At 37.0% G+C, this 26,840-nt stretch overlaps 1 protein-coding gene across 4 annotated transcripts in view; it reads left to right on the plus strand.

Annotated features, from left to right (window-relative positions):
• The window catches only part of DOCK4 (dedicator of cytokinesis 4), a 256,017-nt gene that overhangs the window by 145,950 nt on the left and 83,227 nt on the right, over positions 1–26,840 (plus strand). For all 4 annotated transcript variants that reach the window (XM_040594831.1, XM_040594834.1, XM_040594832.1 and 1 more), the window contains exons 14-21: positions 15,143–15,267; positions 16,733–16,895; positions 18,456–18,562; positions 19,249–19,405; positions 25,187–25,284; positions 25,390–25,473; positions 25,569–25,669; positions 26,380–26,461. In XM_040594831.1, the coding sequence (XP_040450765.1) occupies positions 15,143–15,267; positions 16,733–16,895; positions 18,456–18,562; positions 19,249–19,405; positions 25,187–25,284; positions 25,390–25,473; positions 25,569–25,669; positions 26,380–26,461 (917 nt within the window). The remainder of the gene's footprint in view (positions 1–15,142; positions 15,268–16,732; positions 16,896–18,455; positions 18,563–19,248; positions 19,406–25,186; positions 25,285–25,389; positions 25,474–25,568; positions 25,670–26,379; positions 26,462–26,840) is intronic.

Below are 26,840 nucleotides of genomic sequence, written 5' to 3' on the forward strand. Positions count from 1 at the left end.
TGGTGTATTTAAACTCTCTCTGACCTTCATTTTTCATCCTACCAAACCTTTTCTCTTTGGAGGTTACTGTTAAAATAACTAGGTTCAGCATACATGCCAAACCAGAATTTTGTTGACAATAATAATGCACAGTTTATGGAGCAGTGCTTTTTATGTCTCTGGAGTCTGACAGGGTGAAGCCACAGAATGGTTTTTCTGGCACCCCGTGAAATTTTTTAATGAAGAACTCTGAGTGTTTTAGGAAATGAAGTAGATGGCTAGGAAAAAGACGTATATGATTCAAAAAGGCTGTGAAATGGGTAACTCACTTTATTGTAGTTGATAGGAGGAGGACAGGCATTGAAAGTGTAGTCTTGTGAGTTTAATCAACATGTATTTTCTAGGTTTAACTGGAATTTAAGCGCAGACTCTATGCAAACACTAGTAAACTTTCCAGCATTCCAGTGTAGCAGTCTGCAGATGCACAGGCCAGTATTCTCAGAAAGCTTTGTACAGCATCAGAGGGCAACTGTGCTTGCATCCTGAATTTCTGTGTTCACCATTTCCTAAAAGGACAGACAACCACAACACCACTTAGTATATAAAATTTTGCATTTAATATTTACAAACCTACTATACTTTGAGCAGTGCTTTAAGTTAGATTAATGTATATGATAGGTGATGGAATGTGAAAGGCCTTTTGTATTTTTCTGTTCATGCTTTTACCAGCTTTTTTGCTGTTTTATGTAGTGCACGCTTATGGACTCTGTTTCCAAATTCGACTTACAGCATCTGTGTCAGTGCATAACTTCAGTGCTGCATATGCTCATGTGTTCTAGCACATATGCATGTACATATTCTTTTGCATCTTTGGAAGATACCCACTTCCATAAAGGAGCCTGATCATTAGTGTGTGTTGTCTGGGGGTTTTATAATTGGAATAAACCCTAGCACAGCTGTTTGTCTAAATGAGGACTTACTAGAGGAGCTATAGCTCCCTGCTAGGACTGCCAGTTGTAAGCAGACTCTAAACTATCATATGGTAAGCATCCATATAGTTGCATATCTTCCTTTCTTGTGCATTTCAGACAAGAACTGCATCTGCTTTACTTTATTTAAGCTATACTGTTCTTAATAGTGCTAAGTCTATTACTGGTAGCAGTTGTCTTGGCTACCTGGTACATTCAAAGCCAAAATCCATTCAGCATGAGACGCTAGAACATGAAGTAATCTCATGTCATTCTGTAGAATCCTTTCTTCACTAAGCAAAGTTAGGTCCAACCCTTACTTCCTGGAACTTTATGCATTTTTGAATTTGTGTGGGTTGGGGTTTTTTTTGTTTGTGTGGGTTTTTTTGGTTGGTTTTTTTTTTTTTTTTTTAGAATTACAAACTTATGCAGCTTTTTCTATAGTACCAAAGATAATTTTTAATTAAAACAGCTATAGATACAATTTTGAAAGGTTCTGTATCTTATAGAGGACAGCAGCTTGCCTCCAAATGTCTTAGTCCCTAAAATGTACTGCAATGCATAAACAATTGGCTTGTTTACCGACATCTCAACAGATTTTCATAGATGGATATCAATTAGCTATAGAAACCTTTTCTCAGCTTATGATATCAACTGGTGGCATTACTACTGCTGACATCTCTCTACCACTTTGAGGTAAGATCAGAGTTTGTATTTCTTCCTGTCCATCCAAATTATTAAACTCTTATGATATTAGAAAAGGTTTGAGAAGAGAATTGAGAAGGCAGTACAACAGTATTACATTGACCATTGTTTTCCTGATTCATAAGCTTAGAGGGTTTGTAATGCTGGTATCTATAGCTGAGCTAGTCAGTCTTGACTGCAAAATTCTTGGCTTGTAATACTTCACTCTGGATTTTTGGTCCTTTTCTAACCCTGTGATATATTTTTGCAAATAACATAGCTAAAGACTCTACATGAAGCTGCAGTATTAATTTTCGTGATGGAATTTTCATACTTTCAGACATTTGTCAAATAATAAAAGTTGCCTTTTGTTTCTCAGTGTTCTTTTTTTAAACAACTTCTGCTCCTTCAGCAGATAGAATAAGCTGTGCAAGATGTTGCAGTGCTTGTAAGTTTCCAACATCAGGCTGTCATATGCTTAAGAAAAATGGTTTATTTTTTTACCATCATATCTGTATTGCTTTGCATTTGTAAACTTTTAACTTCATTAGTTTTCCTTTAGCTGTCCAGTTAAATCTCATCAGAATCCTGTCTTTGAAAGTTACTGAATACACTCGTTACTCCTTCATCTGGATTATTAAAAGGTCTTTTATTGTCTTCATGTGCAAGTACACACTCCAATATTTCTTACTTTCTATTTTCAGAAGCTTTTAAAATGAAACTAGACTAGAATCTTTGTCGTTTTATACAAATGATCTCACAAAATGCTATCTTTGTGATAACATGCATTTTTCAATTATGTGATTTTGACTAGAAGCATATTCCCTCTTTCAAAGCTTAGAATAAGAGTCTGGAGAGCAAAAATTTAAAGAAAGCTATGGAATCTGTTCTCTTCATCATGGTTTCTGTATCTGTCAGTGAGTTTGGACTTAGTAAAGAGCTGTTGTTTCTAGCAAAAGAAAGTCTGACACACTTAAGCATTTTTCTCCCACAAGCAGTGGTATAAATTTTTCCAATCTTATTCTATATGGAGTACAAACAGCCTAAATTTAACACCTGCCATTGTTTGCAGTTCTGATTTCCAAGAATCCAGAAACATGTATTTTTGATTACTAGAAGTAATATCGCCTGGATATATTAGTTACACAAAATAAGTTTAAGCAATATTGTGGAATAAAGACACCCTCAATTTTGACCTTTGACAAAACTGTAGTACTCTGTGGGGAATGCTCTCTGCTTTCCAAATCCTATTTTAATGTATTTTTAAAGCTTTGATTCTATCTGCTAAAGGAATTACCGTTTCTGCAGGTCACTGGAGAAAACAAAGGTACTAATACGTGACTACATACTTGGTGAGATAAGTGCCAGGAACTTCTGTGTTGTTTTCCTTCTTCCCATCTCTTCTGTCATGTTTTCTTGGTTCATTAGGAACTGAAGGAAAAATAGAAGAGAACATGGAAAGAGAAAACAAGCCAGAATTTAATTAGAATTCCCTTGATTTAAAGTCTCTGGAAGCAGAGAATGGGGAAGAGAATCTTCTGCATTCTTTGGTATTTGGAAGATTAAGTTGGCTTTCTTTGGAACATAGAATAAGTAGCAGTGATCCATGGGAAGTGTATACAAGGGTAGTTATGGTCTGGAAGTCTTTTTTTAGTAAACCAGGGAAGAAGCACTAGCAAACTGACAGTTGAATGCTTTAGCTGTGTAAAAATAAATGGTCTTTCAAAATTCTGTTGGAAAATTTTTTCTTTGTATTGTAGCTATACAAAATCAACAGGTCAAAGTTCGATGTTAAAAAAGCTTGTAAGTCTTTTATTCCCCACTTGTTCAAAGCAACTTGTTTTAAATATCCCTGTTAAAAAGGAAGAGAAAAAAAGAAAGGCATAGAGCAATTTGGTCTTATGTGGTAGATCTACAATCCATTTGACATCTGAAAATATTAGTTTGAGAATCCCTCGTAAAGGGCATTTGATTTGTTTAATCACCTGTTTTCTGATGAGTTTTCTTAAGGCTTGTTGACTTCCTGTGATAAAGCTGAAAATGCAGATAATGTTCTGTTGAAAAAGGACAGTAGGGTAACTGAGGAATCTGTTTATTCATCTTTGTCTTTGATTTATATGCCAAAGCTTACTTAATGTAATAGTAAAAAGGCTGTAGTGTTACCAGTCACCAATGCTCCCAGAATTCTAATACATGCAGAGTTGTTTTCTTTGCCTTATGTAAACAAGGATATCAGTAATAACATAAAAACTAGCTAGCAGTATGTAAATAATAGGAATGGTCTTATTCTGTCCATCCCCTGTCATGTACTTAAATGCAGACACACACCCTGCCCCAAATAAGTTTTTGTCAAGTATCACCCAGAGGGTGCCAATCTTAAACCTTTTTTTTATATGTATATCTTTAAGCACTGACTACAATGCTTTCTCACTCTTGAGATTTGTCAATATTACTCATAAACAGTTATTACTCTGAGTCTTGCAGAAGCTTCTTGCAAATAGTGAAGTTGTTTGCCACAACAATGAGGAAATCAAGGTGTTGCTATATGGTGAGAAAACACTGAACAGAGCTGACTGGGGATTGTCACAGTCTTTTAAATCTGACACATTTACTGGCAGCTTCAGGGATGACAATGAGATTTGCCCCATTTCCTAAAAGTCTGGAATACATTTGCTGATAAGTAGCCAGCCACTCTTTTGGTATGATCTACAATGCAAAACAAAAGAAGAAATTGTTTCAATAATGGGATTTTACTTCCTACAATGATAAAATCATTTGTGAAATGCAGTGTACCTTTATCTTTCTAAGCTGATCTCCTTAAGGGATGCGCTTCTCTCAGGTAACATTCTTCTGTACTATGATTTTCAGGAATGGTGCCAGAGTGCTTAACCTGAATTTTCTTAATTGATTTTTTTTTTTTTTAATTAAATACAACTCTGGATTGTGTAAGAAATCAGGAATGAAAGGTGAGAGACTGGCATGGCTGAGTAAAGATGTGCTGGGCAAACTAAAGGGCAAGAAGGAAATGGATAGGCAGTGGAAGCAGGGACAGGTATCCTGGGAAGAGTATAGAGGTGTTGCCTGGCTGTATACGGATGGGGTCGGGAAGGCTGAGGCGTAGCTGGAGCTGAGCTTGGCAAGAAACACAAAGAATAATAAGGGCAGCTTCTGTAGATATGCCAGCCAAAAAAGAAAGGTCAAGGAAAGCATACCCCCCACTAAACACGACTAGCAAACAGGTAACAACAGGCAAGGAGAAGGCTGAGGTACTCAGCAACTTTTTTGCCTCGGTGTTCACTGACAATCTTGGTTCCCACACCTCTCAAGTGGGTGGACCTCAAGGCAGGGAGTGGGAGAGCAAAGTCCCTCCCACTATAAGTTAAGATCAGGTTTGAGACCACCAAGGGAACCTGAACATATGTAAGTTTATGGGAACCAATGAGATGCATCCCAGAATCCTGAGGGAATTGGCTGATGTAGTTGCCAAGCCACTCTCCATGATATTTGAAAAGTCACAGCAGTCAGGGAAAGTCCCCAGTGACTGGAAAAAGGGAAACATGACACCACTTTTTTAAAAGGGTGGAAAGGAGGATCCTGGGAACTACCAACCTGTCAGCCTCACCTCTCGTGCCTGGGAAGATCATGGAACAGATTCTCCTAGAAACCGTGTTAAGGGACATGGAGGACAGGGAGGTGATTTGACACAGCCGGTGTGGTTTCACCAAGGTCAAATCTTGTCTGACCAGCCTAGTGGCGTTCTATCATGGAGTGATTACAGCAGTGGAGAAGGGAAGATCTACAGATGTCATCTGCCTGGACTTCTGCAAGGCCTGTGTTACATTCCCCCACAACATCCTTCTCTCTCTAAATTGGAGAGATATACAGATTTCATGTGTGGATTGTTCAGTGGATAAGGAATTTGTTGGATGGTTGCATTCAGAGAGTAGTGGTCAACAGCTGTCAACTGAATTCAACTGAATGTCAACAGCCAGAGAGAGATCAGTAATGACTGGTGTTGCTCAGGGGTCTGTACTGGCACCAGTATTGTTTAATATCTTCATCAATGACATAGTGGGATGAAGTGCACCCTCAGCAGATTTGCAGATGACACCAAGCTGAGTGGTGCAGTTGACACACCTGAAGGACAGGATACCATTTAGAGGGACCTGGACAAGCCTGAGAAGTGGGCTCATGTGATCCTCATGAGGTTCAACAAGGCCAAGTGCAAGGCCCTGCACCTGGGTATGGGCAAGCCCCAGTATCAATACAGGCAGGGGGATGAAGGGATTGAGAGCAGTCCCGCAGAGAAGGACTTGAGGGTACTGGTGGGTGAGAAACTGGACATGAGCTGGCAAGGTGCATTTGCAGCCTAGAAAGCCAATCATATCCTGGCTGCATCAAAAGAAGTATGGCTAGCAGGTCAAGGGAATTGATTCTGGCCTTCTGCTCCACTCTGGTGAGACTCCACCTGGAGTACTGCATCCAGCTCTGGAGTCTTCAGTACAGGAAAGACGTAGACCTGTTGGAGTATGTCCATCGGAGGGCCTCAAAAATGATCAGAGGGATGGAACACCTCTCCCATGAGGAAAGGCTGAGTTGGGGTTGTTCAGCCTGGAGAAGAGGAAGCTCCAGGGTGAGCTTAGAGCAGCCTTCCAGTACCTAAAGAGGGCCCTCTAGAAAGCTGGAGAGGGCATGTAGTTCTAGGACAAGGGGGAACGGCTTTAATCTGAAACAGTAGATGTAGATTAGATATTAGTAAAGGATTTTTTCCTGTGAGGATGGTGAGGGACTGGAACAGGTTTCCTAGAGAAGCTGTGGATGCCCCATCCCTGGAAGTGTTCAAGGCCAGGTTGGATGGGGCTTTGGGCAACCTGGTCTAATGGAAGATGTCTCTGCCCATGGCAGGGGGGTTGGAGCTAGACTATCTTTAAGGTCCCTTCCAACCCAAACTGTTCGGTGATCGTATGAAATTATCAAAGTTGAACTGTCAGAAAGTGTCACAGCACTCTCCAAATTAGCCGGCTGCAACAAGGTCTTTTACCATCTCATACCAACATACTCTTCATACTAGTCCCTCTGCTGCCTTCTCCTAGTCTCTCCTCTTCCAGGGCGTGTGTTCTCTCTCTTCCTTTTCTCTCTCCCTTGGCCCCTCTCTCTCTTCACTGGCTGCCCAACCTCTTAGCAGAACCAGCCACAGCTGCACCTTGTCTACATGGGCCAACCCGCTGCCCCTGAAGCCAGCCCACAGCTGTATGTTATTAATATTAACTAACCCAGCTTCATTCCTCTACAATTCCCCCTTCTTTTTTTTCTTTTTAACAATTCATACCTCATGTTTTTATCAACCATCACAAACCTTCTACTTTTCATACAGTCCTATATAATTTTTCTACAAGAAAGTATTTGCAAGAGTTTAGTGTTACTGTGTTATTCCAGGACTTAGTCTCCCCCCCACCAGCCCCCGTCAAACATATATTTAATAAACACATATATTTTGATAGTTAAAGTATTTACAGCTTTCAGCTTGTGACTACTGGAAATATGATCAGCTTGTAGTGTAATGTGTTGAAATTTAGTGGTGGGCAGCACTGCATCACTCAGACATAGGGCCACCTACTTTTGAATTCAGCTCTTCTGCAGTTTGCTGTGTTTCTGTGAAGTGCTTGTTCTTGTTGTAACTTTAAGCTGTGCCAGTTCCAAGTCTACTGGGCTAAAAAGGGAGTGGAAGTTTTCCTGCCCTTATCTTTTGTCTTCTAGTTTTGCTTGTCGTTGTATCAGCATGGATAGTAACATCATAGAGCATCCTAGCTGCTAAAAGACATAGAATGGATTGGCTGAAAGGGTAGGAGGCAAGGTAGACTGAGGGCCCCTAGCCCTCCTCAGATCTCCTAAAATCACCTTCTACGTGTGTTTTTTAGATCCTCCCACTGACAGTAGCTACACAACTCTTGTTCCATTCTACAAAGTATTCTAAGGATCTTTACTCTAAAACATTTTGCATCCTGGATAATACCATTTTGTCAGAGCCACATCCAGAGATTTTCAGTCCCTACAACTGAAATTAAGAGCTGTTCAAGTCATGTTTAGGGTATAAAACAAAGCAACTCATTAGCTTGTATTTTAGAAAGATGTAAATGAACAGGAACTTTGTCTAAACAAAATAATGTTTTCTGTTCCTTTTCAATTCATGTTTGGAAAGGACCTATAATTCTGAGCAAAGCTTTCAAAAAGGCAGTTCCTAACAAAAGCTCCTAGCGGGTTCTGTGTAATTATTTTTAAATTAGTGGTTGCTGTCAGAACAGTTTAGATTTGCACACTGAAAGCTGTAACTATCAGAGATGCTATCTTGTTCAAATACAATCATGCTGTGTTTTGTTACAGTAATAAAGAATCAAATTGGAATTTATTTCCCTAGAAAGCTTTTCAAGGATAGATGGCAAACTAAACTCTTCTTTCTAATGAAGACAGCTACCTTTTAATCTTTGACAGCTATCTTCAGCTTGAAAACCTTATTCCACATTAATATGCTGCAAAAAATTCTACAGTTCTAAATGTGGATGGAATATGAGGAAAGTCTTGTTGTTATAACATCTGTGTTGCATTTGTAACTCACAGTTTCCTCAGTGTAACTTTAAAAACAGTTTACTTTGATGCTTAGATTAGGTACAAATATTTCTAGAAAAACAAAAGCTCAAACGGTACATTCATACAAATGTTCTTCTGATGCTTATCTTGATCTGACCTTCTCCTTAGTAGTGATTACCTGTGGTGTTCCTGTCACCTGAGGTTCAGGGGGAGCATTCAAGCCCCTGTGAGCTGGGGGCAGCTTGCACATAGATGCCATGGCTGGGGGCACACCCTGTGAGCAGCAGCAGACCAGTGCTTGTATGCAGGACCTGAATAGTGATGATGCAACCTCCTACTTGGGAACGAAAGGGAGCCTGCAGAACCATCCCATAATGAAAATGCACTGTAGAGATAATGCATGCTCAGGGGTCCTATTGTCATCTCCAACCTGGAAATCACTCCTGGCTCTTTTCTCGTTACTGATTATTTAAAATTTGTGGTTTATAGTTGGCAGGTTCAAGAAGGCTGACCGACCTCCATTAGCTAAGTGTGTCCTCCGGCAGTTTGTCTCATGATTGTTTTTTGACTTTAATTGGCCTTTTTTTCTTGTTCCTTATAATTGCCTCTTTCATGTAATTGATGTTGATCAGGTCTCTGTCCTTTGCTCCTGTTCAGCCCTTGGACAATTCATTGGTAGTTGAAGTCATGAAGCTTCATCTGTTTCTTCTTAGGTCAGAAACCTTGAGCTGTAATCTGACTGGTTAGCACTTATATCTGGGGCATGAAGCGTTTGGAGTTTTTCTTTTCTCAGTCTGTATATAGTACTTTCAAGATATTTTGCCTGGTCAAAGCTGAAATCTATTGGCAGGACCATATGAAAAGGCAGGTACTGCCAATGCTGTGCTATACATGTTTTGATTTAGCAACCCAGATATTTCAATTCAGCACTCTCCACATACAATTCAATTCAAGTACCAGAGTAAACGTTCCCACAGGATGTGCACTGAACATTTGTGCTGCATGGGAAAGTTAAGGCTGTATAACCATCCACGTCACTGCAGCTTTGTATTTTGTGGTTAAATTTTATGGAGCTTCAGTTTCCATATAGTTCTAGCCCTTACTTTGTAGTAGAAGCTCTTGTTGGAGTGCTTCAGTCTGCAACTCTTAATATTTAAAAATCTGGTTTTGATTAAGCCATATAGGTGAAATAATAGGGTGCTAAATAAGTGCCAAGGTGTTGGGGTTAATAGGTCACTTCTGTAATTGGCACAGAAGATACTGATACCATTTTTCAACACATTGCAATATTGTCTGAAGTAAGAACAAATAGCTCCCTTAAATACATGCTTTTGATCCTCACAGTTTTTGTTTTTTCATGAGAGAGCTTATTACTTACTTCCATCTCTCACAGGGACAAACACCAACTTTTTTTTTGGTTTGTTTTGTTTGGCATCTTACATCCAATGTAAAACAGCCTTCTGCCTTACCTATGGTTTGTTGTAACCTCATTATTTTATTTTTTTTTTTATTTGGATAGTGGCTAGAAAGGAGTTTTACCAAGATAAGCTTTTAAAGTGTTGAAATGATTCAGAAACAATACAGAAATGCAACACATAGCTTCTTTAATTTGCTTTTCTCCAGCTTTTGTTGACTCAGCTCATAACCCACATGTCTAGAAGTGTCCACTTCTAAGGAGACCTAGGTGATTTAGTTTCACAAAACACGTTTAATAATATGTGTGTGTGTGGTTCACCATTCCGTAGTCTTTTCTTACTCAGAAAACTGTATGTCATTCCTAGATAACACTGACTTAGGGGTTTGACCCTGTACTGGTTAACAGCGTTACTAACGGGATGTTGATATTCACATGTTTGTTGTACAGTCCAGAAGCTCTGCTGAATTTAGAAAGCAGGAAGAAAAGTTACAACAGGAGCTGGTGGAAGGAAATGCTCCATAAGAACAGGGAAAAATGAACTGCCCTCTCTTTTGAAAGAAAAGTTTTCAAGTGACCTAGATATTTTCATCCCACACAACTTAATTATAAGTAGAGACCGGTTTGTACCTAAAAGTTGAACAACATTTTTAGTATTGCTTTTGGTTACTTATTCCTGTACCAGACTTCATGCTGAAAATAACAAATGAAGATTTACACTGAAACGAGATATAGAAAAGGGGACTTCACATTTCTCAACATGGAAATAAGCTGGAATAATTAACATTGCTTTTTTCATCATGTTTCAAGTATCAGCATGTCTGATTGGAATCCAATTATATAGCCATGTTTTCAACCAGTAATTAAAATTTGATGTCCTGTACTAATTAAGATGTGCCTCTTGTTTCTGTGTAAATTCCTTAGATTTGGTCAAGTATAAGACTGTGTAAAAATCTCAGTACACATATACCTAGGAGAGATTTGAGTCATGCAGATACTTTAGCTGAAGATACAATTACAATTTGTACTCAGCGAAGTCTACATCATAACTCAGGTATTCAGCAAGACTTTGCCTTTCAGTAGTACTTATGGCTGTAATTGCCTCTCTTAGTGAAAAGAATCCACTAGAATTACGTCTGGTATAGTGATTAAGGCAAAGATCCCATGGAAAAATATCGCATGTTCTTGTAATCAGATGTGTAATAACAGTTGCCAGAAATTAAAAAGATCAGTTAAAAGAACATAGATAATGTCAACAACTTGCTGATGTTTGAATATTTTACAGAGCAAGTTGGAATTGTCTTTACTGAAAGAGGGGCTGCAAAAGAATGCCCTAATTTAGTTTTACACAGACAACCTAATTTATTTTTTTTTTGAGCGAATTTCTGTTAAGGAACATCAAAGCAATGTTATTTCTGTGCTGAGGAGGTTAAAGAGATTAAGATATCTCCAGAGCAATATATTAAGAGTGAAATAGATTTTTAAATTTGGATCAAAATATATTTTTCTAAGTTTTTATTATTGTTTTATTTCATTTTTCCTTTCCAGAGTACAGTTTGCTTTCCAAATTAATTTTCTTTCATCACCATCAGCTATTTTCTGATAAGACTTTGTGCTTGGTTTTTACAACTCCATTGACTTTCTGATTTTATGAACTTTTACTTGTAATATGTTCATATAAATACTGTGCTAAAGATTTGTCAAGAGCATGACTTTAAGTTCTGAATGTTCTGGTGCACCTACCTGAACTGTGCAAGTTCAGTATAGTTGGGGTTTTTTTGCATTTTGGTTGCAAGTAGTGATTTTTGTAAAGTAAGTGAAATATATGTGTGTACAAATCCAGACAGAAGGCCGAATTTAAACTAAAATCTAAATCTTTGTAAAGTTTCTAAAATGTCAGGTAGGTCACATACTTTGAGAAAATGAAGCTGCTGTTGTATCTACCTGCTGCAGACTGTACCCTTGACGTGTAGGCCATAGTTTACATTCTTTTTGATTAATTTTCCAGCCTCTTTCAGTTATCTCCCCTCTGCTTTTCTATTCATTTCCATATAAAACATTGTTATTTCTCCTATAGTATGAGCAGCTTGGTCTCCTCTTGGATTTCATTTGCCTTGCATGATAGTGGAGAAAATCTGGCATTTCTTTCAATAAGGTGACCCATGTTATTTGCTCTGAGACATTGAAAACAAAGTAGAGCTTCCTGAATGGATGTAGATCAGGACAAATTTCATCTTAACTATCTTCTCATGTCAGTGATTACAAACTCTGCTAAGGTTCTGTAAGAGGAGAACAGGGCAGTATTTGTGAAAGTACGTTCTACTCCTTTGTCTTTTCTTCCATGTGATTTGATTTCTGCTGGTATTAAAGAGGTGAAATTCAATGGGTTTGGGTTTTTCTTAAAAAGCTTAAAATGCAGACACCATTTTTGAAAGCCTGCTTAACTCCTGTGAAGCTCTGATTGCTTCTTTTAGAAAGAAATGCTTTCTTATTTTTGCATAGACTCATAGAATGGTTTGGGTTGAAAGGGGCCTTTAAAGATCATCTTGAACTTTAAATTTAATCATCCCTGCCCCACCCACCCCACCCCCTATGGGCAGGGACATGCTTCACTAGTCCAGGTTGCTCAAAGCCATGTCCAACCTGACCTTGAACACTTCCAATGACAGGGCATCCACAGCTTCTCTGGGCAACCTGTTCTACTGTCATTTTCATTTGCACTTAAGTCCTGGACAGTTTACTCTGTTTAAAAAGGAAATAATACCATTTTCACTGGTTTTCACTGTGGCTAGGTCATGACATCTGTGGTGGAAACAGTTATTTGGTTATGTTTCTGTGATGACCCCATGCAAAACTGAAATAATTTCTTACCGATAAATGAAAATAATTACTGAATGTAGCACAAATGTGTGTAGAATTCAAGTTAATTTTAAAGAGAAATTGCTGCAACTACAAGCTATTTGCTAAAATCAGTTATGTAGAAAGCTTCTGTCTTTGACTAATCCCTGTTGTCGTTTTCTCTGAATGTAAAGCTCCTGAAAGTGGCCGACTGCCAGCACTAACTAGAACTGGTCCTAATATAAGTGTAAGCTAAGCAATGACCCAACATACTGCATGCTTTTTAATAACCATACTGTACAAGTTTTTAAAACTTTTATAATAAAAATTACTGCACTGTGGAAATAATCAGAATCTAGTAATTTTAATGGTAATTTTGTGACTTGATTTAAACATAAAAAGGGCTTTACTGATTCAAACCAAGGGCCCATCCAGCAGTGCTGTAAACAGACACCTAAGGAAGAGTAAGAACTGAGCATGCATATATGCATGTATGATAATTACCCCCTGATGCTCTCCCAGCCTCCAGCTATTTTCAACTCAGGGGATTTCCTGAGCTGCTTGTGATCATTTGTTTCATAACCTTTATTGGATCTTCCTTCTGTGACTTCTCTGTTATTCCCTTGAACCCTTATATATTTCTACATGCTTTGGAAAGGTTTTGGTTGTGTTTGGGTTTTGTTTTGCGGTTGCTTTTGTGATTTGGGGTTTGGTTTTGTTTTGTTTTACAAGTCTTGCTGTCCATTACCTGAAAAACGACCCCTTTTTTGCTTATCTTGAACCTGGTTTCCACCAGGAACCAGAGATTGATTCAATGATTGTACACACTTAGTAATTCAGCTCTTTTATCCTTGACTTCATACAAAACTATTAAGTGAATACCATCTGGTCCTAGTATTTGTTTCTGTACATTCTATCTAGCTCTATTCTAGTCTCTATTCATAGTTGTTTCAGAAGAGAATTGATAATAAGGTAATACACTAGCAGATTTTTCCTGCTTTTTTATGGGCATGGTTCTTGAGCGCTTAATAATACAATGGGTTCCTTTTTCTTTTTTTTTTTCTTTTCTCATTTGGCAGTGGTTTAGGTTGTGCTTTGGAGGAATCAATTATTTTGCATACAGTGATGGAATAACGTTATAAAAATATGAGAAGACTGTAGCAAGGTCATTGTTTCTGGTGTTTAAAAATCACTGGAGAGTTGCATGCAGTAAAGTAACTGCAAGAAATGTGAAACAAGAGTATCCTGGAAAGTTCAAGCAGATCAAATTCATTAAAATGAAGCCAGAAACTGAGGATGCACTAATTATTTATCAGTTACATATATTAATTAACTTTACTCACAGTACAGGTATCCATCTCATGTTTGATTTCCAAGCGATACACCTATAAATACACAAAACTGTCATACTTGATTTCTTTTCATCAGTGCTCAGTGAAAATCTGCTTTATTAAAAGAGGGTATTCCCATTGTGCTAAACTTACATTCCACTAGATGAGAAGATATAGTCTCAATTCCTTTTCCTAACAAATCTAGAAATTAGAATTTCAGAGATGCTCCTAATTATGATGCTGTTAATCTTTCACTTTTCTGTGTTTCACAATAGAAGGCCAGTTGCTTCCAAATCAGAGCTAGATTCGTTTACACTTTTTAGAAATAGGTTTAGCACCTTCAAACAGAACATGGACTTCCTTTCCTTGCCGCTCCAGTCACCACCGGTACTGCTTCTCCTCCCATCCCATCCCCCTGCAACAACTGCCAACCAGTCTTTCTTCCTTCCTTTCATCAACTATAAACTTTGTGGTTTGTGTCAACTGAAACTAAAATAAAACTATTATTGATCTCATCCAGAAGATCTGTTCATGGTCTGAAATAATACCTAGCATGTTACTGTATGAACATGCGAAGAATTTTGATTTAAATACGCTAGCAGCTTTTAATAACTTGTACATACTATGTAGCACTTTGATAGTGCCTGTATAGGATTTGTGGTTTGAATTTGTTGATGAAGATTTTAATTTCTCAGAAGCCTTTCCAACAAGTGAAAAATAAACTAACTTAGCTAACATTTTGCTAGTAAACTTTGGAACACCCTGTTAATGAAAAAAGCCTTTAGATCTTTTGGATCAGAAAGACAAATTTGCATGCTAGCAATCTGGGAAGCCTGCCCTTCTAATAGACAGAACACCAACCTCTTGTTTTTTGCATCTTCAAAGTAATACACTTTTTTTTTGAGATTAAGCAAAAAAGTAATTATTTCTTCAAGGAGACATTAAACAGAGAAATGTAATGATTACAAATGAAAGAAAATACATTAATACTGCCTTAGACCAAAAGAGGAATTAAATGAGGTGAAACTAGACACCACCTTCAGTATAGCTAGAGATGCCACTGTAAAGACCAAAAAGAGCCAACAGATGAGTACAAGCCCCTACAACTGGTTTAATATGACATATAATCTCTTGGGATTTGAGAGGGATGAAGCTTTGGTTGGCTGTTTTGGTTTATGAAAGCAATTGTTATTATTTAGAGTATGAAAATACTGATAAACTGTGGGTATGGTACTATCCCTTGTCTGGAAGAGACAATGAAAGTCTACTGAAGTACTAAAAGCAAAAAGTAAACAAATTGAACTGACTTTTGTACCCTTTTTGTTCGGTGTATTTTTTTATAGGTGAAATGAGGAATGATTTATATATCACTGTAGAAAGAGGAGAATTTGAGAAAGGAGGAAAAAGTGTGGCCAGAAATGTGGAAGTGACAATGCACGTTGTGGACAGCAGTGGTCAGATTTTAAAGGTACCTTTGCTGTATGTTTTTCCTTGCTGTAGTTAATTTTGATAGACTTTTGCAGATGTAAATAATCTTTTGTGGCAGTTTGAAGAGTACAAAATTGCATTGGAAAGGCTGTGTTTATATTTTGGTGTGTTCAGATATTACAAGTATTTCTAGTTTGCTTAAAACCTTTAGAAAATGCATGTTTGTTTTATTTCTGTGATCAATTATGTGATTCAGATAAACAGCTATAATTGCCAGCCAAATAACTAATGATTCCATTCAGATACTGGAAAATATGGAAGGAAGATCAAGTTTTGGATAATTTTTTGTTTCATAATAATTCTTCTTAGTGGGTATACATTTCATCCCACATGGAACATGTTTTGATAATTTCTAGTTTTTTGTCTGATGTTATTAGATCAGAGATCCTTGATGTAAAAATCACTGCCATGTATCAATAAAAAAAAAAATAATGTTTCTGCTTTTCTTCAGATTTGATTGCATGGTGCTTATGATAGCTTACAAACAGGCAGTGTTTTGTATTTTAATTATTATATGGATGAATCTTTCTCAGATATTTTTCCTGTACTAAAAGAAACGGTAAACTTTTTCCGTATGTATTTAAGATCTTCCCTCCTTTTATTTGAAAGTACTTTTTTCACATGTTTTGCATGATTTTGAGGGTTGTGGGGTCAGAAAATGAAGTTTGACACAAATAGTCTGGTGTGAGTGAATTGTGTGTGTGAAGTGAGATTGTGCATATAAATGCATAGTGTGCAATATATGTATGTTTTAATATATATACACATATATACATAAGTGTGTGTGCATAACTCCATTTTTTATATACATAATAAAAAAAAAAGGATATTGAGATGCAAAGATGATCCCTTGTAAGCTGTAACTTTTCTCCTCAGCACTTATCTTTCCTGCAGAGAATTAATAGGTATCCTCAAGTCAGGACTTAGACGAATCCATTTGCCTACTTGGCTATGGAGAGACCACCGTGGGTGTTGCAAAGGCAACTAACGCTTTGTTTCTTCCTAATCAGAGAATCTGTGTTTCTTTATTTTTCGTGCTGGGACATATTACTGATAACGGCAGGGCTACGGGCTTGCTTGAGGACTAAGGATCTTTTCTTGTCTCAGTTACATTCTTGTTTGTTGCTTGGGCATAACAGTGACTAGACCGTGCTGTGTCACGGGACTCCACATTTGTTACTTCAGCCTTCCTGATCACCCAATTCACCTGATGCAACACTTTGATTATCTATGGGGGTTATTCTTGCTACTTTTTCTAATCAGCAAATATTAACAAAGTGCCACAATTTTTGTGGGGTTTAAGACATTGAGGATTGTACCACATGTGGCATTTATGATATGAATATAAATATTAAATAGTCTTCCTTGGATGAGCAGTCCTTGTTGACATCTTACCAGTGAACTAATCTATATTTAAATCCTTAATCATATTTTTTCTTCATTAGGATTTTATCTCATTCGGCTCTGGAGAGCCACCAGCCAGCGAGTACCATTCCTTTGTGCTTTATCATAACAATGGTCCCAGATGGGCTGAGCTGCTGAAACTGCCTATTCCTGTGGATAAATTCAGAGGAGCACACATCCGCTGTGAATTTCGGCACTGTTCCAGTGAGTGCTGTTCATGACTTCTGCTAGTCCGCCCTGTTAAGCTGCTGTCAGCACACGAGTTTCTGTAATACCTCAGGAAAAAAGACAGCTGCATGATCTTTCTCTGTAACGCTTTCATGACAGCTTCACAGGTTTGCAACTCTACTTGGTGGAACTCAGTGCTTTGGTAAAGTCTAAATACCAGGAGAAACCGTTCTAGTTCCATTAAATAGAAACAGACAACATTTCAGCTGCACATATAAACAGAGTTTCAGGTAAACTCCAAATGCAAATTTCAAATATACCTGGTGAATTACCCAGAATTATACTTGTTCCATAATACATGTTTAGCAATTCAACCAGTGGGAAATATACACAGGTACATACATCACGGTCAGTTAACCATTTTTGTATCACTTTTTTTTTTTTTTTACTTACAAAATTCCTGAATGCTCTAAACATTCTGAAAAATTTCAGAGGTAATTTTGAAGTAAAAATTGAGGTCTGGGTTCACATTCTGCATACCAAGGTATGCAAGACAAGTTTCATAGCTATGGTGCTGACTGCTGTCAAGCTTGTAGAGAAAGGTGGATAAAATTGTGCAATTTTTAAATTGCGGCTGTTTGGCTTTTTTGTGTAGATATAGCAGGATTTTGATTGTTAGATTCCCTTTGTGGAAAGTGGCATGCAATGAGTGATAGTATGTTTTGATTTTGAGTATGTAAACTTTAAAATGTAAGAAACAGATAATACAGGAAAAAAATGCATTGATTCCTTTTCAAGATTTCTTTTATAAGCTTTGAAGTAATAAAGGAAAAATTTCAGTAGTATGTTTCATGTGATATATCTTTGCACAGTATTTCCTATGTGGTGTAAGTCAGATATTTTTGTTACGGTTGCCTACACCCCCCAACTGTGCTAAACCCAGACTCAAAATTCGTATGTATACACATTTGATTAAAAACTGATTGATTTTCAAGTGTTCAGTATCTACACTCATTGTCTTCAGTAAAATCTGTGCCATCTCACTGCTTTGTAGTCTGCTTTATATTTAGGTGATGGATGAGGTTTTTTGCATTTGAGCTTAGATAACCACGTTTGAAAATGTTATCTGCTGTCTAACATTCACATAAGGAACAGTGACATCTTGTCATATGTATAGAGGCAGATGCCTTATTTGAAAATAGAAGTGTGGTGCAGTGTAGCTTGAGGCTGACCTGAAATGGAGACCAGTCAGTAGAAGCTGCTAGGATTCTTTTTTCTTGTTGGACTGGCTAGGTCACATTCATTTGCCTTTCCTGGTATTCTATGTATTGTTAAGACTGCATATTTGGTGAATTTTATTATTTGTTGTTAATAAATACCAAATCATTACAGAATACTGCTTTCTGATTTATAGTGAGATAAAAGAAACCATTACAGAAGATGATGCGCAAATCTGAAAAGAAATTTAAGATAATCCTTGTCTGACTATCTCCAAATAGCTTCCAGTATTCTTTCTTGTGTTGTATTATATCCATTTAATTTGTCTAAAATGTATAATATTATCTTTAAGTGCTGCTATTCACATATGCATTTCAGCAAAGGAAAAGGGTGAGAAGAAGTTGTTTGGCTTTTCTTTCGTGCCCCTGATGCAGGAAAATGGGAGGACTTTGCCAGATGGCACCCATGAACTCATTGTACACAAGGTAATTTGAATTGGTAATCATTAGCTGTAATGATTCCTCTGGAACATACTTTAAATGCCCAGAAACACTGGGTTGAGAAAGTCTGAATTCATTACCAAATGAGTGATAATTTTGTCACCATTAAAATATCCATTGCTGATAGCTTAATATTAAGCTTCCTGGTACAAACTGCAATTCAATCTAGGTATGTGTTTCAGTGCACTGGTTTTAGTAGTTCTTACTGTTATATTACATTGTATTTATAATGGATTTCACAAAGGTAAGTTCAATTAAAACACACAAAGTGAACTTTATGAAACCTTTTTACCGAGTCGCTGAAGTTGGAAAATCAAGCAAGCTAATTTATGCAGATCTACTCAATGTTACAATTTTTAGAGATATTTCGGTTTATCTGAAATAAGATAGTTATTCCTTTGTTCAGAGGATTCAATAAATTTTAAATTTATGTCCCAGATAAATTTTAGATTTTAACACCACAATTTGTAGCTATTCATTTGACATAACCTTTGCGAATTTGTTAGACTTTGATGTCAGATATGAAGCTATGATCCAAAAACAAAGTTACAACAGGCATAGTGAAAATTCTTCAACTTCTGGCAAGAGAAACAACAATAATGCATATAATTCAGGGATTTGGTCCTTTGTTTTTGTGCAGTACAGTTATTTTAATTGGTTTGTTTTCACAGTGTGAAGAAAACACAAACCTTCAGGATTCCGGTCGCTACCTCAAACTCCCCTTTTCAAAGGGAATTTTCCTAGGAAACAACAGCCAAGCAGTAAAAACCACTAAAGAGTCCTTCTGGATTACATCCTTCCTCTGCTCCACAAAACTCACACAAAATGGTAGGATATGTTGATTATTTAAAACATGATGAATTCAAATGAGCATGATAGCTACCCTTTCCATGCTAAGCAAGCATGGATGTACTCCAAAATAGCTTATGTTCTATCCATTTTACAAACTGGTTTTCTTCATATTTTTTTATATCCAGATGGAAACCAATGTAGCATGCTAAACCACTGATTTTTAAGTAGTTTAAGAATGCTTTTTAGATTAACATCATATCGGAATCAGATGCAACACACTTGGAATCAACTATTAAAACCCAGCTGCTTTACAAAACCTCTTAATCTGTTGTAGAGCTTTTATAAAATTCTTATTGTAGGCTTTAGGCTGTGGCAGTTTGGTTTTAATTAGGCAATGCTGCTTTTCTGTTGTGTCACTTCTCTTTCTTTAAGCCAGCAAACATTTACTACTACTTAAAACAATCTTATACCCTGGTTATATGGAGCAGCAGACAGAAATACATGTGTTTATGCTCTTTATCATTGCTCTGTATAAAATTCTTAAGAGGCTTGTTTATTTGCCATATTAACTACAGTTTGTAACTGAAACAGTTTTCCACAGAATTCTAAATATCATGTATTTGCTTGGTAATGTGTTCCTGACCATTCTTCGATATATCCAGTTTTATATTATTTTTTCTAAGCTGTTTATCACAGTTTTTAGGACCTTGCTTAGCTCTCTTGTGTCTTTACCCTTCTTATATGAGTGATGATAAAATTGATAATTGCTTGCAAATTGATCATAGGTGTTTAACAACAACTAGAGCAGCTTTTAAAATTGAAATAATAACCTTAATTGTCACTACTTAGTAGCAAGTGTACAAAATAGAGCCATTGTTAGTTCTATTTGTGCAAATAGTAAGTGGTCTGTTTCACTGTGCACATCCATTCCATACTCTCATAGCAATTAGCTTCAAAGTAATAAAAGTTAGCCAATAAAAGATTTTCCCAAAGGTTGCTAATAGGCAATCAGAGACGAAATTTGCTTCTGTTAAAGGCCTTGATTTAGGAGATCACATGAATCTACTGGTACTTACACATGCATGCAAGTGCTGCCCAGAACTTAAGTGTCTCACTGGTAAATAGTTGCTCTGTTGTCTGGGGTTATAATACTAATTTATGTTCACAGTACAGGAGTTACTTTGTACTTGATATAAATAGATGTTGGACATAGGGCATAAAATTTCCTTGGTTTTTTTGAAACCATATTCTGAATAAGAGGGTGTAGAATTTCTGAATAATATTGATCCCCTTTTCAGCTCTGAAAGAGTTAAAAATTATTTCAGCAGTACTTCAGAGGGTGGAAATATTTTCAGTAGACAGGCTCATATTTTCTCCAAGGATCTTCTTTGAGAAGTTCATCTTGGTGAGTTTCCAAATCCCCATTCTTTTAAACAAAAATTTGCCAAAACCTATTGCATGCTCAGAAAATGAACATAGAGCAAAGCGTGTGGATATTTGGTCATGTGAGCATTACTTCAGTTATCCCTGAGAGAATGTAGCATATTTATTAACAGTACAGGATTTAAAAGATCTGTGTATTTACGTTTTTAGTAAGCATTTGTATTGGTATTTTTGAAAATTGCTAATTATTTTTTTAATTTGTTTTTAAGTTTGGAGATTTTGTCAAGTTCTCAGAGACCTGCTTGTGTCTACAAACAACTTTCATTTCCAGGCTGGACATTGTTATGCTATTAGTCTGGCCATGGGGTGGGGGAGGACCCCAAACCCAGACTTGTAAAGGGTGTAACTGAGTTAGGCCACAGCTTTACTAGCTTGCTGGGAAATTTTACTCAACTGTCACTCTCTCATTGATTGTTCCCACATGCCATCATCTCTCACACATATTAAAATTATGGAGACTGAGGGAAGGAGGTCAATTCCCAGTTGTTGGGATCCATAACTTCCTTACCCTGGGTACTTCAGAAGGGTTTTTAGGATTACTTCCAAACAATCTTCAGACACCTTCTAACCAGAGGAGTCTGTGCGTTCATCAGCATATCTCAGGAGAACGCATCCTTATCTAATGAGTCTGCCAGTTAGCTTTTCCTTAGCTTGGCTTTTGAACCTGGATAGTTAATCAGCTGGTGTTAGCAAAAAAGTATACAGGCTTCTATATATTACATTCTTAGCTGGGTAGTTACATTTCATTATCTTAACAAAAAAAAAGAAAAGGTGTGAGAGGACATAGTATTTTTCTACTGAGCGGTTATCAATACAGTCTTACTTAGGTTTTGACATATAGGGAGTTCTCTGCCTGCCAAAGACTAAGGATCCATCCAGCAAGTCAGAATATTTTAGCAAGTTGGCATCCACCCATTTCTCAGCACTGATCAGCACATCCCCAGTAAGCAGCTGTTCATCAGCAGAGCAACTTGCCATACAGCATGTCTGTTGCAAGGCAGAGGTGTAATCCATCTATCTGCATTTGAAAAAAGTCAACCTGGTGATTAATAAAACAAAAGTAACAGGGGGCAGCTTTCCAGAATGACCCCAGTTTGGAGGGAATGTTGGAAACAACAGAAGCAGCCTGTTAGAAAGGGAATGCAGCCAGTTCTGGAATTCGGCTTTTTACTTTTGAAGTACAGTAGTGGTACACCAGGCCAGTTTCTGATGTCTCATGGTTTATAGGATAGAGATGGAAAGGTCATCCCAAACCACTTCCTTATGCACATGATTCTAAACCTTTTATTAAACCTAGCACTTTAGTTTTAAATTACAGACTTTGAGAAGGGAAGTGGTTTGTTTGGTAGGAATGGTAGATCAGGTATAGTCTATTTTAAATGTACAAATCTGATCATGATTAAGAGAAAGTGTTGGAAATGGTTTTTCTTCAGCAAAAATTTATCATCTTTTTCCCTTTTCCAAAAGTGTGTTTTCCTAGTGGGCCTATTTTGGGGCACAATTTTATATTCTCATTTCTCTTAATACATGTCACATTGCTATCCCTTCCCCTTGTGATTCACATGTCAGATTTTCTATTAGTGTCACTTATGCTTGGGCTATTGGCTAATGTTATCTCAGCAATGTCTTTCCTGCTTAGCATTTCACTTGAAAATAAGTGCTTTGAAGTGAGTATCTTACATATGCTTTCTCTCCTTTTTTAATCCCTCAACAAATCCCTACTATTGAGTGTCAACTATCTTACACCAAGTTCCTCCAGCAAACCTACAAAGTAGTGTGTTTCCTGCTATGAACTGACAGCTTCAGCTAGTCTCGCTATTTCTCAGCTTAAGTTGAGGTTGAACAGAGTGAGGCATAGAAGTCCATTTACTTAGTCAAAAGACAAATGCAGTTCACTAGATCTGTAATGCTTGTTCCCTTGAAAATTCCTGAAAGAAGGAATAAGACCTATCATTCGTCCTTGATCTTTGGGATGTCCCTGATGCCTGTGTGGGGCCCTTCATCACTCTTAGTGCAACCCAAAGGACTCTTAATCCAAACCGTTCCATACTAGCATGGCATAAAGCAAAACAAAAAAGAAACATATAAATGCATAAAACCACTTTGTGCCTACCAGAACCAATTAAGGCAGCAAAATATTAGTGGAATAGCATATCGGGTGTTTGCCATTAACACCTCTGACAAGATTTGAATATAGGTGGAGATCTATTTTATGCTATTAAAGACAGAAATATTACTTCATTTTTTGTTGTGGTAGAGAGTAGCTTTCCTGGAGCAAACTGGGAAGGAAATGACACTAAGTTGGGTGTGGATCAAATGTTACTTGACTGTGAAAACAGTCTGTGGTAGAAAGCACCCAAATAGTTGCTGGTGCAAGAGGAAAACTTGTTCTCAGTACTTAAGAAACTAAGAAGCTACTAGCATTTCAGAATGGGATCTTTCTAAGAGAATGCTGGACAATTGATACTGGACAGTAGTTTAGCTTAAATTGATGGAAGGGTTGGGTGATGGTTAAGGTTTTCTACTTCAAACAGCCAGGATTTGAGAAATTCTGAAGAGATGGTTGGTGAAACATGGAAGTAGTAAATTTGAATGTAAAGGAGCTTTGGGACGTATTTAATTCAATGGTTCAAAAAAATGTGAAATTTCACTGAATACAACTTGAAAGGAATGCTGCAGATCTGATCAAGTCACAGGCAGAAAAATGTAAGGAATAAGCACAGAACCTGCAACAGAAGGGAGAAAAATAACAGCAATGTGCCAGGGTTCAGCAAGGGTCAGGATCAAATGAAAACTGCTGAAAAGCCAAGCCAAGTTTGAAAAACTCTTTTAGGATGTTGAATGGTATGGGAAATGAAATTCCCAATCTCATAGCAAGGTGTTTTTTTCAGCTCTGAAGCTGAAAGCAATAATATATGACCAAAGAGTAATAAACATGTTACTTTTAAGACAGATGAAAGAGCAGGTATGTCAACTGGGCCATCAGCCTGTGATGAATGTTATGCAAGCATTTACAAGAAATTATGGATGAAAAAATAGATCTGTAGCTAAGTGGACTGTGCTCTAAGATGAGTTTATCAAAGCCATATCATGCCAGAATAAACTCCTTAATCTGTCTTTTCAAACTTGTTTTTTTTATTATTATTCTTCAAAGGAAATGTAGCAGAACTAAACCATCGGGATTTCAATATCACAACACACGCAAAATTAGAAAAGATACAGATTACAATAAGAATTTTGAAACTGGTAAATAAAGGCTAAAAGGGAACTAGCAGGTTGCACTGTAGTGGAAGGAAATTCTTTCCTGAGTGGAAGGAAAATACTGCTAGATCTGAAGAATTAGACCTGGGATTGATCCTTTTCTTTTCTTTTTTTCTTTTTTTCTTGAGGTGGAAGGGGGGTGGGAGTGAGAGTTACTTCATTAAAACCTGAGGCACTGGAGAAGCTGTTAATGGAACTTGCTACTAATACGTAGTTGAAAGGGCTCATCAGTTGAGAGGGACAAAATCAGAATATGATACAAAGCAAAGCAAGGTAACTTTGATTTAATAAGTAAGAAAGAGTAAAAATTGGATCAAATCTAATGGTACAAAAGGCAAGATCATACCCCAATAGAGTCTCTTGGGGTTTCTGCTGTAGCCAGGGAGTTGGACAGCATTAACAGAAGAGAGACCTGTTTTTTGCTAATATTGTGTATCTTTAAAAAAAAAAAAAAACAACCAAATTCGAGAACATTTATGTCAGGTGTTTACAGCAGCCATTTGAGCTTGCCAATGGTGTAGAAAATAATCTCATCTGTAGTATAGTTACCATTTTGGTCGACAAAGCTGAAAGGGGGGAATGAATTAAAACTGGAAGCATGAAGACACTCATGTGTTTTAGCTCAGAAGAGTTTATTTTCTGGAATAGATTGTGTTGCTTATTTATAAAGTAAGATCTTAGAAGCGTTGTGTTTGTTCTCTAAAAAGACGTAGGAAGATGAGTATTTCAAATGTATTCAAACTAGTAGTTAGGAGACTATTCCTAGCTGTCAGGGGACTGCTCTGGAAGGCATCCCTCAATGGGAAGAGAGACGGCAAAATAATTACTTTTCTTAAAGATATATTGACAAATATCTGAAGAAAATTGCATGATACAGTTTCCAGAGGAGACTGATTTTAATGACCCAGTACCATGTTCTTATGTTTCTATTGGTGGAGCAATTATGGGATGCAATGAAAATTTATTTTTGGGCAGATCATATTGTAGCAAATCTTGAGATGTTTTCTTTTGTTTTAATGAAGCCAAGTTTTACTAAATTGACTGTAATAGTAGAATTTGAAATCTGAAATAGTGCTTTGCTTCCAACTTTAATCTTGCGTTTTGTTTTTGCAGGAGATATGCTTGACCTGCTGAAATGGAGAACCCACCCAGACAAAATTGCAGGCTGCCTCTCAAAATTAAAAGAAATTGATGGCTCGGAAATAGTCAAGGTATATACCTTTCTATCCTTTTAGATAGTATGAGGGAAATCATGTATTTTCATGTCACAAAAATACCTGTTTAGTAACAAACTGTCTTTTATTCTCTCCAATCAGTTTCTTCAAGATACACTAGACACTTTATTTGGGATTTTAGATGAAAACTCTCAAAAGTATGGATCAAAAGTATTTGATTGCTTGGTAAGTTTCGTTTTGTGATGATGCTTAACACTGCTTAAGAACTAAGAAAAAGAAAAAAAAAAAGCTTTTTTAAATTTTTTTCCCCTCACATTTAGGTTCACATAATAAATTTGCTGCAGGACAGCAAGTTTCACCACTTTAAGCCAGTAATGGACACTTACATTGAAAGTCATTTTGCAGGAGCCCTTGCATACAGGTGAAGTCTGTACTTTTTCTATCTGATTTGAATACTGACAGTTATTGATTGGTAGACTAAGCAGTATCAATCATTAGGTTAAACTAAATAGTATCATTAGAAATAAAATGCAATGCTTTTTTGAATGTCCAGACTTAGGTCATTAAAAAAGAGTAAATAACTTTTATTTATTAAATAACAGAAAGGTTACTTGCTAATGTTCTAACATTGGCTTAATTTTGAAAATTTTTTCTTCAGTGGATTTCTTTATCTGAATTACTTTGAAAAACACAGGAAACAACACCATCCAGCTGTAACTGTTCACTGACTGTGTAGAGCAGTGCCTTAATGAGCATCACTTACTCTGCTGTACTCTATTTGCTACCTAGACTTCCATTAAAACCAGTGCAGTCTCACGAGGCTGTTGGAATAGCAGGGGCAGTCCATGCTGGCAGGGACTCTTCTGGCTTAACTGCTTGTGTATCTCTGTCAAAATCATTCTGCTGCATAAGTAAGGATGGTATTACTTCCTATTCATCAGAGATCTAGGTGACTTTCATCAGACTGAAAATGATCTGTAACTTTGGGCCTGTAGTAATTAGTGAAATCTAGCCATATATTTTTGACTTTATCAGTGTTTCTCATGTGACCATTGTTGGTTTGCATTTTACATGCAAAGTTAACCCTTCTCCCACTTCTGTGTTATAATACTTTCTGATGTGCTATTCTAGAGATCTTATAAAAGTACTCAAGTGGCATATCGATAGAGTCACTGAAGTGGAGCTGCACGAACACATACAGGAAGTACTAAAGGTAATAATAATCGTTGAAGGCAATTAAATATTTGAATGATGTATTCATTCAGTACCACATGTTTACCTTTAGGAAATGAAGCAGAGTATATATAAATGATGGACTGGAAGTACCAATTCTAGGGAGCTGCAGACTTTTTCAGTGCAATCAATTTGTTCATTGTTCTTATTTGTCACTAAGTTCATCAATGCAGCTTACTGTCACTAGGCTCTGGAGCTCTGTGTTGCTTACTGAATGAGTGGATGTACATGATGTGGACGTGCATGAGTAGCAGTTAGATCTAAGAAATCAGATATAGGTTGCATTGGTGGTATTAACATGTGTTGCATAACTTAATCTAAATGGCAGACATGCATGCTGACTTAATGGTTTAGTCCTG

Source organism: Falco naumanni, chromosome 5 (assembly GCF_017639655.2).
Source record: "Falco naumanni isolate bFalNau1 chromosome 5, bFalNau1.pat, whole genome shotgun sequence".
Taxonomy (NCBI): Eukaryota; Metazoa; Chordata; class Aves; order Falconiformes; family Falconidae; genus Falco; species Falco naumanni.